This window comes from Poeciliopsis prolifica, unplaced genomic scaffold (assembly GCF_027474105.1).
Source record: "Poeciliopsis prolifica strain line A6 unplaced genomic scaffold, Auburn_PproV2 SCAFFOLD002, whole genome shotgun sequence".
NCBI classification, from domain to species: Eukaryota; Metazoa; Chordata; class Actinopteri; order Cyprinodontiformes; family Poeciliidae; genus Poeciliopsis; species Poeciliopsis prolifica.
In genome coordinates, this window is record NW_026562377.1 from 20,222,035 (window position 1) to 20,234,248 (window position 12,214).

The 12,214-nt window shown below is 44.2% G+C and overlaps 1 protein-coding gene across 1 annotated transcript; it reads right to left on the minus strand.

Moving 5' to 3' along the window:
* Positions 1 to 717: 717 nt before the first annotated feature.
* il12rb2 (interleukin 12 receptor, beta 2a) lies at positions 718 to 11,354 on the minus strand. The gene is made up of 16 exons (XM_055044123.1): positions 11,223 to 11,354; positions 10,946 to 11,075; positions 9,483 to 9,758; positions 8,927 to 9,050; positions 8,654 to 8,835; positions 8,271 to 8,416; positions 7,181 to 7,325; positions 5,600 to 5,670; positions 4,209 to 4,413; positions 3,933 to 4,109; positions 3,356 to 3,457; positions 3,089 to 3,235; positions 2,556 to 2,687; positions 2,246 to 2,342; positions 1,756 to 1,843; positions 718 to 1,662 (listed from the first exon to the last, which is right to left on the minus strand). The coding sequence occupies exons 2-16, from the start codon at positions 11,007 to 11,009 to the stop codon at positions 1,207 to 1,209; spliced, it is 2,412 nt and encodes an 803-aa protein (XP_054900098.1). The 5' UTR covers positions 11,010 to 11,075; positions 11,223 to 11,354; the 3' UTR covers positions 718 to 1,206.
* Positions 11,355 to 12,214: the final 860 nt, after the last annotated feature.

Consider the following 12,214-nt stretch of genomic DNA (forward strand, 5'->3'; position numbering starts at 1 on the left):
GGAAGTTTAGACCTGGAGAGAGAGTTGTAACAGTTACTCTTCCTCTGCGACGCTGTTGTTGACTCAGTTTCAGTTAAAATCACCTTAACAGGTATTTCTTGTTGAGAGGCGTTGAAATCAGGTCCAATGGGTAGAACTGCCTTCTCGAGTTGTGTCACATTTTTTTCTGCAGTGGGAAACGTGTGGGCCGTTTGTGTCTCAGTGTCAAGCTGCCGTCATAAGTAGTAAACTAGGCATGAAGAGATCATGAAGTGTGGATGCGGCACATTAATTCCTGACAGAGCATTGATGCGTCGTAAAAACAAAACAGTTTTCTACTCTAGTTTCACTTTTAGGGTACTTTTGCGCGTATAGTGGCGAATAAACTGGAGTTTTTGTCTACTAAGAAGAATGTAATGACTCAAAAGGCTTTGGTCAAACTGATCTCAGTTGCCCAAATGCACGTTTTTTATGTTGATATGAGTCCTAATAGTAATGGAAAAGCACTAGCTATTACTGAGGTAATTAACTTTCCTTTTCAGTATTAACTTAAAACAAGCCGTTAAAAAGTAGCTTTTCAGCACATCTGTGCTTTAATTCTGTTTTATTTCACGTGTATTCAAGATATTTGCAGTAGAAACAAGACCAAAAATACTTTTGTTTTTGCAGTATGTGTGTGTGTGTGTGTGTGTGTGTGTGTGTGTGTGTGTGTGTGTGTGTGCTCTATATTTGGCTCTGAAACTGAAAGTTTCACTGTGCTCAATGATTTTAGTCTGACAAATCAAACGGTTTTAATTTGATCAAATTTGCATCCACATTGAGGTAGAATGAAGAGCGTAGCAATTAATGAACAGCAGTATTTAAAAAAACAAAAAAAACAAAACATGTAGCCTTTTTTAAACAGAAGACATCTGCGGGTGAAACAGGAAGAATAGGCGTAGATCCTAAAGTTCATGACAGACGATGATGCCGTTACGATACCGTCCTCCTACAAAGAGAAGTCCAATCTGCCTTTTAGAGATTAAATCTTAGTAAAATCCCTCTTGTCTCTTCCTTTTAGTTCTGCTTAGTGTGTCCATAGACGTGCCATTGGAAAACAATTGTAATGCCAGAGAGGATTTCTGCTGAACTGAAGCTTGGCAGTTCTTTGTGATTTCTAAAAGCAACGGAGGTAGTTCATGCACATCATGGACGAGAGTTCAATTCGGAGAGGCTGGGCGGGTCGCTCTAAGCGTTCTGAAAGAAGTCGCCGCAGTCGATTTTCACCGCGTCCAAGGTCAGCTTCCCTCCAAACCCCACGGGCTCCATGAGCATGCTGAGGCTGGGGAAAAACTGCATCCCGGGAAACTCCTCCTCCTCCTCCTGGTCCGAGTTGTCCAGATTGTCCTGCCCGTGGGACGAGATGTAGTCGACGGTCGTGTCCAGGGAGGTCTGCGTGTGGCCGGAGCTGTCCGAGTCGTGCGAGAGGCTTTTGATGTAGGTGGTCAGAGGAGGGTAGAGCAGAGCCGACAGCTCGGTCTCTTGGCCCGCGCCGCTCTCGGGAGGGAACGCCACGCCGTCGCTCCTGGGCGAGGAGAAGTCCTCCATCCGCCTGCAGAGCTCCTCCACGTCCACCAGGATGGTCTCTTCTTCTGGGTCAGTGAAACTGGAGTTGTGAGACGGGAGATGCAGGTCCATCTTGCCCTGAACGAAGAGGAGGACGACGAAGAGGGTCAAATCGGAACTGAGGCGGGTTCCACCAGTGGTTAATCTGTTAAAGTCTGTCCACATTTTTACCTTCTCTTTGGTGCACTCTCTTGCCCACTTGCTGTTTGCAGGATCTGGCACAACATCAGGCATCAGACACTGGAAAATGTCTTTGAACCTGAGATATGGAGAACTGTTAACCAGCAGTTCTCGAAAGTCATTCATGCAATGAAGCCTGAAATTAATCATAACTCTAGTTTTAGAAAGTATTCTTTACATCCGGCTAATTTGAAGGTTTTGGAGAGACCTTTCCAGAGTGCTGACTGGAATTTCATTGAAAGTCTTTGGATAAACCTAGAGCTGACAAAATGGCTGAAAAACATCACAGCATAAGCATTTCACATCAGTTGATATAGATACTTATTGACTAGTTTCTCTTTGGTTCATCTGCAGATTTCACTCCATACTGTTGTTTAGTTTTAAGCAGATTAAAGGAAAAACTTGAATCTACTGCTACGCCAATTACTCAACCTGCATTGTGTGGTGCTGCTGAACCCCAGGGGGTCACAAACATACATACCTATGCTTGACTGCTGAGCTCTTCCACAGACACAGAGCAAACAGCACCATCACGGAGATGAACACACACATCAGCACTGGGGAGAGATGGTCGTCTTCTGCAACAGCAGCAGGATGAAGTGTCACAAATCAGCAAGAAGGGTCAAAACTGCCACCGCAGCCGGTTCAATGATCGGGCGATGCAAATGGCAGACACGAAGACGCTCAAAGTTTTCAGTGCACGACTATGTCAATGCAATAAAAGCCTTAATTTATCGTAACGTGTCGCACGTCTTCACAAGGAGCGCCGGTGAATGTGAAAATCTGCGTACCCTCGATGTAGAACTTGATCTTCTGACCGGGAGGACCTTCTCCTTTCGAAGTGGAAGCGCTCATCCACAAACTGTAGGAATCAGGAGAGAGACCTTGGATGGGATACGACCTCTGTGACGCTGCCGCCGAGTCTGGTCGGGACAAAAGGAGACGGTCGCCTTGAAACTACTCATGCGTCTGTCAGCCACAAACCAACATTTAGTTTTAGTTTTTCCTGCAGCTGAGTGCTCAAATCTTATTTTAGTAACATTTCCCTGCCTGGCAGACTTAAGAAAGTTAAAATGACTTAATATTCTAGTAACCATGAATAGGAAGCAGTTATTAAATAAACACGGCTGGCAGCTGCGTTCTGACAAGCTTTGGCACCACAGTGTTTTAACCCCTAACCACATCCTCTTCACATGGCAAAACGAGATGCAAGTATTTACTGGATAGCTGCATCTCCTTTCGTCATGAGCATCAAGTGAGACAAATCGAGTAAAATGGCACAATGCGGCGCGGCAGTGAGACTTCACAGTTAAAATGTTCTTACAAAGCTTCTGGACTCCTTGGCTGTTCTGCAGGTAGATGGTGAACTTTGTGATGCATCCCCTGCGCTGCGCCCTGCGCAGCTGCGTCCAAGACACCGTCACCGTATTTCCCTCCACCTTTTCTTGGGCCGACGGACCCGTTTCCGGAGCTGCAGGCAACACGGCAGAGCCGCGCAGCGACGTCGATTAGGTCAAAATTACCGACACGAAGTATGTGTGACCATTTCGACTGAGATTTTAAAAGCAGAGGTTATGCCGTTGAACCCTACCTGCTTCCAACGCGGCGATCCGTTTAAAGCTGGTCCTGCTGACGGAGCTCTGGTTGTAGAAAACGTACACCGCTCCTTCATAGCACTCCCATGGATTAATATCTACAAATTAAAAAAATTATATCTCAATCTTGAAAGAAATAGCCTAAGTTCAACCTCCCAAAATTAGGAAACAGTATGCCAACAGTTGGTTTTAACAGCAACACTCTTTCTATGCTTTGGCTCTGCAATGATTTCCTTCTTGTACAAAAGTCTCTTTTGTTTGTTTCATGAAATTATTGCACATTTAGTTCACGATAGAGCAGATACGATGAAATAAGAAAATAATTTTAACGGTCATACAAAGACACCACTGATTCAAAGCAACATTTAGATGGTTAAAACATCAGCTGGGTGTAACAGCAGGACATTTATTCCAAACACAGGAGAAGGCAGGCCAACATTAACATTTTGGACCCGGAGTTCATTAAAAAGTTTGTGGATTACATCAAGCTTTTTACTATTCTGGAAGTGTCCAGCCAGAATGATGCCTGAACCCAACCGATGTGATTTTTGCAACTTGGCTCTAACTTCTTACCCGTGACGGTGAGGAAGTTTTCATTCCCATCCAGTCTGGCCCATCTGAGCTCGTCCAACACGTGCCCCTCAGGGTACCACTCCACCACGGAGTAGGCGGGTGCAGTTTCAGCTTTTCTCCAGGAGATGGCGACAGTGTGGTTCCCCGGAGTTACTTGAACATCAAGAATCGGCTTGGCTAAAAACACACGCACACGTATGTATGTATGTGATGAAAGTGAATCTCCAGTTTCAGAACCATCAGATGAAGATCAGACAAGGTGTTCATGGTTTTTACCTGAGGTGTGGCGCGTTGTCATGGTTGCAGGAGGCGACGAGCCTTTAGAGTTCACGGCCTGCACCGTCACTTCGCAGCGGGAGCAGAACGGGACCGAGCGGTTCCTCGCGTCAGCGCTGACGTTCGTGACGACCGTCAGGTTGTTGCTGCTCACTGTGATGGCGTACTGCACGATGCTCCCTCTGCAGACGGACATGTTGGACTCCTGAAACGTTGGGAAAAGGTTAACTGTAGCTCTGCAGGTGAACGCTTTCTTTGCCTCTTTGTGAGTGATTACTGTCGCCAAGGATTTACAGCCGAACCGCAAGATGAGTGTGTAAGACACATCATTTCTGTTCAGCTCCTCTTTTTCTTGTAAATTGAAACTGCGGTGCGTGTACTGTCAGGTTTCAGTTGCCCCTGAGTGTGTGTGTGTGTGTGTGTGTGTGTGTGTGTGTGTGTGTGTGTGTGTGTGTGTGTGTGTGTGTGTGTGTGACATTAAAACAGTCTAGGTGTGTGTGTTTTAAATGTATTTGGCTAAAGGCCGTTCATCTCTCTCTCTGTGTGTGTGTGAGTGTGAGGATGTCACAAGATGTGGTCAGGGTTTGACCTTTAGTCTGTGCAGAACAAAGCAGGGAAGCAGAAAGAAAGTCTTACTATAGTTACAACACCGTGATCATGCAGCAGTGTGAGAACAATGGAGATGTGAGAATCCTCAAACTCATGAGGCTCCAGTGACTTTTTATGCATCCTCATCTAGAAAGCACACACGCTTCAGATTCAGAAAGTTTTATGAAGTAGCAGACAGTAGTAAAATAAATATACCTAATCAAGACAATTATTATTATTTTTTTTACATATTCTCATGAGAAACTTTTAAAGGTTAAACTCCATTGTTTGGGGACCTATTATTATTAGAAAAATAATTAAACATTACCATTGCTCTTCGCTGATCCCATTAGTAAAAACCACCAATTAAAGCCATATATCTCCTTGATATAAAACACATCACATATGAATTCAGTCAATCAATGAAAGCCGACATAAACCGAAATGCAGAGACGAATATACACATTTTGAGATGATTCTAAATACACGTATGCCAAAATATTTTATATTTATTTATAGAAAACAGCGCTGTGCTTCCTGGTATTGGCTTAGTGCTCTATGTTCATCTCAATAATCAGCAATAAAGTTGTGTGTGTGTGTTTTTCTGCCTGAAACAACTCGTTGACCCCAGAACTGGGTCAACCAAACTTCCTTTCTGAGGCTGAGATTTTTAGTTTTTCTTGTCGAGCTGCAATGGACTGTGCTGTGCTTTTTAAGGAGCTCAATGACTTACCTCCACCATTTTAAAATACTACTACTAATAATAAAACATATTTAGAAAACAGGTCGTTTTCAACACTTACGTTCCAGTAGACTCTCATGGATCTGAAGTCGGGGCCAGCAGCGAGCCACACGTCCAGATGTTGTTCAGGAGCTTCAAAACCAAACATCAAAAAGTCACTTTTTTAAGTCTTTGTTTTTTATAGACACCGAATAAATGTTTGTCTTTAAACTTAGGCATCTACAAAGACGTTCTTTTGTTGTACATTCCTCGACAAGTTTCACAAGTTGGTGACAAAAAGCTCTGAAATATTTTTAATTAAACTTTATTCCAATCTGATGCCTTCAAAATTTGCAGCTCAGCGAGCTGCGACAATAAAACATGGGTCACATTGGCTCTCTTGGGCATGAAAATTTATTCTGAATTATTGTTTTCAGCAGGTGTTTCTGACTGTGCAGCAAAAACAGGAAGGGATACTTTTGCGCAGACATCAGCTGGCAGCTGAGTTTTAGGCGCCTCCACCCTGCTTTATGTGCAGCTGCGCTGTCTTATGAGCATGATCAAACTCGATTTGACCTTTTCTTTTTTTGTCATTTTGAGATGGAGAAGACATTTGCAAAAACTACAAAGTAATAGATGCAAGAGTAACAAGTCGCAGGCATTCGGCGCAGACAGAACCGCCGGTGCAAATCCTCTTGGAAAGTTACTGCTATAAATTGCAATGTTGTTATTGTTTGATAGCAAATGAAAACTTTGTCTTTTAGTCTTCAGAAGACTTCTGACCTTCTGTTCAGTAGCCAAATGAAACGAATACAGATTTGTTTGGCCTCAATGATGCAGTCCTTCACATGGCGTAAAAATAAAATAAATTAAATGTGACCCAAAGAGCACAACCTCTATGGTCAAGCATTGGTGGTAACATTACGACTTGACGGTGTTTTTCGCCCAGTGGGGCTGGCGTTAAAAAAGACTAAATCAAGATTCTTAACAATACCATCAATATTCGTTACATCGTATGTGAATCTCCTTGGTGTATGAATAATTTTGGCCTTGGCAGTGAAGGATCAAGGGGGAAACAAAACAAAAAAACAGTGAGAGAACAAAATGAACACAGTGCTGCAAGGTAAAAGTTTGCACAAGACCTTCCTCATCAATAAAAAGAGGAAGGCAGCACAAACCGATGCAGTTGATGTTGTTGATAACTGCTCACTCAACAACGCTAGCCGTGAGTGGAAACTGCTGACATGTCGCTGCTGCATATTCATAGCTCATGCATTTTTATAGAGCTGCCTCCATATCTTCACACCATCAGAACGACAAAATACACTGCTCCACTTCCCATAAAGGAGATTCCTCCTGGTTTCCTTCACTCTCAAGTGATGCAAGAGCGAGTGACAACTAAATTCTCCCAAATCAATTCAATGAAATCTCAGCAGGGACATGGCACATCGGTCGCCTTATCAGCACAAGCGGTTGGGTTCTCGAGATAAAACGCAAAAAGACTTCATCCTTCAGATAGTCGGTCAGTGGTGATCTGATAGCTGCCTCACAAACCCAGACTGCAGGAAGCACCGCTGCACTGTCTGATGGCCTATATTGATACAGAGGTTAGTCTGCAGACAGAACAAGCAGAGCTTTAAAGCAACACTGGCGTCAGACTCACCCTCTTCTTTAGTCGCGCTGGAGACAGCTGAGCTCCACCGGCTCCACAGCCCGGTGCTGAATCTGGACCTCGCTCTGAAACGGTACACGCTGCAGGGCTCCAAGGAGGAGACGAGCTTGGCCTCGAATGAAGTCGTCAGCCCAGCCTGCAGGCGATCAATGCACACAACGTATCTGATCAGCTGTTTGAGTTCAGCTGTGAAACATTTCAACAGTTTTCTTTTTGTGAGGAAGGAATTTGAGGAGTTAGATTGTGAAACAACATCCTGTGAGTTTTCTTTGGAGCAGCTTGAGACCCATTCCACAAAAATATCTACACCCTGAAAATGCACACTGAGACATGGTAGTGGCAGCATCATGCTGGTACAGCTGGTCAGGGTTAATGACGACAGATTCACAGATGCTGGAAAATACTTGAGGCTGGGGCGAAGGTTCATCTTCCAGGAAGGCAGTAACAGCTAGAGCCGCAATGCAATTATTTATGTGAAAGTACATTTATGTTTTAGAATGGCCTAGTCAAAGTCAAATAGTCAAACTGTGGCAGGCTTGACCATTCTCCATCCACTTTAACTGAGCTTGAGCTAAGAGCAATGTACCACCAAATACTTGCGGCTTTAGCTGTTGTGGAAAAATACAAATGAACAATTTTCTCACTTTTGAGTGTAAAAAATGTTCCTCCACTTGATTGATTATGCACTACTTTATGGTGATCTATCACTATCACATATTTTTATCTGTCATGGTTTTGTTTTTTAGATGCCAGAAAAAAACAAAAAAACAAACAAAGCTGAGATGACTTGAATACGATTTTGATGGGTTTGTGTTGCTGAAAAAAATGCACAAAAGAGACTGAAAGGTCAAATTTTCAGCTTATTCCTGAGACAGGTGAGTCATCTCAAATTCACTTCTTCACACGTCGACCGAGAGACTCATATCTGCCTCCGACTCTGAATCAGCAGAGGCTCAGAGCAAGATGATCAGCCAAACATGTTCAAAGACCTTAAATTGCCTTTTGCAATTTCTGCGCCTCACTCAAAGCCCCCCGAGGGCTTTCAGAGAGCCGAGGGTTGGGGGGAGTTAAAACTTCTTACAGAGTCTGGATAAGTTGTCCAGTCATGGTGCCGCTCGCCTCGGTACTGGACCTGCAGATGCTTAGTCCTCGCAGGCTGTTGCACTTTGATGGTGCAGTTCCTGGAAGAGCACTCGACTTGATCAACAATGGGCGTCGATGGCATCACTGCTCGGATCAGAACAAAGTTATGGAACGTGTTACAACCAAAAAGTAATAGCAAGATTTACAAGATTATGATGCAACAGGGTTTAGAGGAATGAGCGATTGGAAACGACTGCTGGTGATCGGCTGCAAAAAGTCAACGATTTCTGGAAATAAAATGACTTTGAATTCTCTTGACTAGACACGGCGTGATTCATCTGGGCAGAGCCGTAGCTCAACAACAAGCGTTCAGAGTCTTACCGATGTCACTGAGGTTGTAGCTGACAATGGAGGATTTAGCAGAACCCAGGGTGTTCTGAGCTCGAATCTGCACCGACACGAGCTGGACAGATCTGGGCAAAGTGAAACTGGCAGACGTCCCCTCAATTGCCTTGCCGGACAAAACCAGTCGTCCCGTTTGGTTTCCACTTACAGTTCCAACCCTGCAGCCCACAGAGCAAAGTTTCAGTTCAACAACATCGGCACGGCTCTAAGTTTTACAAGCAGAATAACGTGGGAAGAAAGCGTGCTCACTCCACCGTGAAGTGGTTGACAAGGTAAGTGTCTCTTCCTCTGTCCCAGGAGCAATTCACACTCCCAGTGTCATATTTGAGGATCCTGTAGATGCATAAGATGCTTTTGGGCTGATCCGGTGGATCTGGACAGGAGAGGAGACAAACGTTGCTTGTGAATTTGTATCCTTACGGAACTGGATGCAGTCTTTAAAAAAAAAACAAAAAAACACAAATTTATGACTAATAGAATCATTTTTCTATGTTTCAGTGTTCAATTGATCAAAGTGTCTGGTTGCATGTGTGAAAACAAACAGCCACCCAACTTGAGCCAGAAAAAAATGTCTCCCAACGGTTCGTTATGAACTGTGTGTCACCAAGCAGCAAAGAGAAAGCAGAACAAGCTCCTTTTTTTTTTGAACAGGTTACTAAAGTTAACCCCAGTTTAGGTCAGGAAAGCTTTATGCTCTGCGGTTCTTCCAGAGAAATGTAAACAGGAAACAAACTCAGTTGTGTCATGTGCAATAAAACTGCTTCACAAACAAACTTATCTCAGCCAAATAAAACGCCCCACGTACATCCAGCTGCGACGTCCAGGCCACAGATGTCCAGCACTGGGTTGCATTCAGACGAACAGCTGTATGTCCTGTTCTCCGTAATGTTCTCCACTTTCAGGAATATGGTTGTGTCGTTGTGTTGTTCGTGCGCGGATTTGATGCCGTTGTGGATGTACATGGATCTCTGGGTCCTACATCTGGGGATGAAGGTGCAGTACACCACGAAGCTGGAGCCTCGCTGCACCACGTCTCCGGCATCGGACCACGACTCGCAGGACTTCCTGTGGTTGTCCTCACCTGGAAGAAGGAGGGCTGGTTATTTCCTGAGGACTCTGGAGAATGAATAATACCCTTCTATGTTTTGGACACAACCCTAGTGAAATATTCAATTGCACAGGCGCATCTCAAGAAATTAGAACGTCTTTTTGACTGACTGTGCTCGAGGTTCCTTTAGCATGAATTACTGCATTAATGCGGAGTGGCCTGTGGCTCTGCTCAGGAAGCCCAATCCGCTTTGATGGCAACCTTCAGCTCAGCTGCGCTGTTGGCTCTACAGCTTCACATCTTCCTCTTGATCTCATGGCAGGTGGGGTTTTGGTCTACATTGCGCAGTGAAAGCAGGTATTTGTACTTTTGTCAGTGTGGGAAAGTGTCACGTCCAGATGGAACATAAAAGCAGCATCTCCATAAAGGAGAGGAAAGGATCAGAATTTTTCCAATAGACAGCGCTAATTTATTTGTTAAAAATAAAATAATCAGCCGTTACTTCTTTCTCTCAGCTCTCCCTCGCCACACTCTGGGGTTCTTAATTTTTCAAACAAATGCAAAATGTACCTTCTTTAGAAAAAAAACAATCCACTTACCCCAGGTAACAATATTTTACATCTTGCTCATATCTGCCTACATTTGACAGTTCCCTCCCTTGTCATCGATACGGCTCTGTTTGGTGGTGTTATCGTGTCACAGCAGGTAGAGCAGCTGTCTTGAAATTGGAAAGTGTGTCTTCCTTCAGTAGTCACATTTTGATGTGCCCCCGAGCAAGGCACCAAGTCCCAGGGTGTTTGTGTGTGAAATGTGCCTAAACTCTTGACACCAAACACACTGTGCCTCTCACACTGAACTGGATCGATGCAGTGTCCGCTCACGGTGGCGTTCCCTGTTATTTTTTGCACCTTTTTCCCTTCTTCCTCCACTAAACTTTCCATCTTTATGCTTGGATGCCGCACTCTACAACAAACACTTTTCATTCACAACGACCCTTTTGTGGCTTGTCCTCTTAGTGCAGGTGTCACTAGCTCTTTGAAAGGTAACTCAGCAATCTTCCCAATGGCTGATGAGGCCATCATTTCTTTTTTCTTTTTGCATTAAAACTCCAATTACAATTAAATTTTAAGCGTTCTTAAAATTTAAGAACGCTTTAGATAAGTGTAATGTTTATTATTATTATTGTTTATTTATTTATTGAGATGAGACGTGAGGTTTACCTGCGCACTGCTGCGCGACCAGCAAGGCGACCGCGACGACCGTCACCGACCAAGAGAGGAACATCGTCGACGTAAGTCACCAGAAGCGGCAAGTATGAGTCTCACATCGCCGCCTATCCTGTGAGTTCCTCTTAAAAAACACACATAGCAGAAAAGAGAATAAAAACGGCGCACGAGCCCCAAAGACATTTATGGCACGAATGACCCTAAAACACTCGAGGGGGATAAAAGCGATGAAAAAAGTGTTGCGTTACGGGACCCGTCGCCCAGAACTCACCGGCGACTCTCATCCCGGCGTCCTGTCCGCGTTCAGCGCCTCTCCGAGCGGCTCGAGGTTTTATCCGTGACCGCTTCTGTTTCCACGCATCTCCTTCACTCGGACCGGGGAGACTGCGCGCGCACACGTTGCCTCTGCTGAAGTGACTGACTGACAAACTTCGGTCTAAAGCCTGAACCCAATGCAGCGCGTGCCCGCGCGTGCGTATGCGTCACAGTTTATCAGTGACGACACACTCTGAGCACACCCAGCCTGAACATCGACACTAGACAAACACTTAATAAAACTGACTAGTAGGAATATCTTCCTCCACACTGAGGAAGATATTTAGAGGAAATTATTATTATTATTACTTTTTTTCCCTCACATTTTTGTCAAGTTTAGCTTTCAACTTTTAATAAGTTTTATAGCAATTTAAAAACTGCAGTTCTTGCTTTTAGTCTGTCGTTTTATACACACTTTTATAATATTTACAAAATTATTCACTTTTTTTTGTTTTATGATCTGACACACTTTAAACTCTAGTTATTCAGGCAAAGAAAGTGGTTCACATTCTTCCTTAGCATTTCTATTTACTTATCATTTGTCAGTGCATCAAACCTGCGCTCTCACATTTTCCACCTTACCCCGTGTGTGTGTGTGTGTGTGTGTGTATGTGGCTTTCACAAACACCAGCCCATGCGTCGCAGTCAGGGACTTTCCCTCAAAATCTGAACCTCAACGTAGTTCAGAACTTGAGGCCGATTGAAAAGCAACATCAGGGATCAAACTTGTGCAGGGAGTGAAGTGTGCAGACTCTTTATTTGTCGGTTACCCTGGTGAAAATGCAATCAGGAACTGAGACGACTCTCAGGAAGAGATAAAAATGTGTGCAGAGCTGCAGCTGGTGCTTGTTCGAGTAGGACTGAAGGTTCAGGGGTCTGTCACTGTTTTAACCAGGAGCCATGGGGGAAGTCCCAGCTGTGTGTTTTGGAATAATTTCCCTCTCTGTG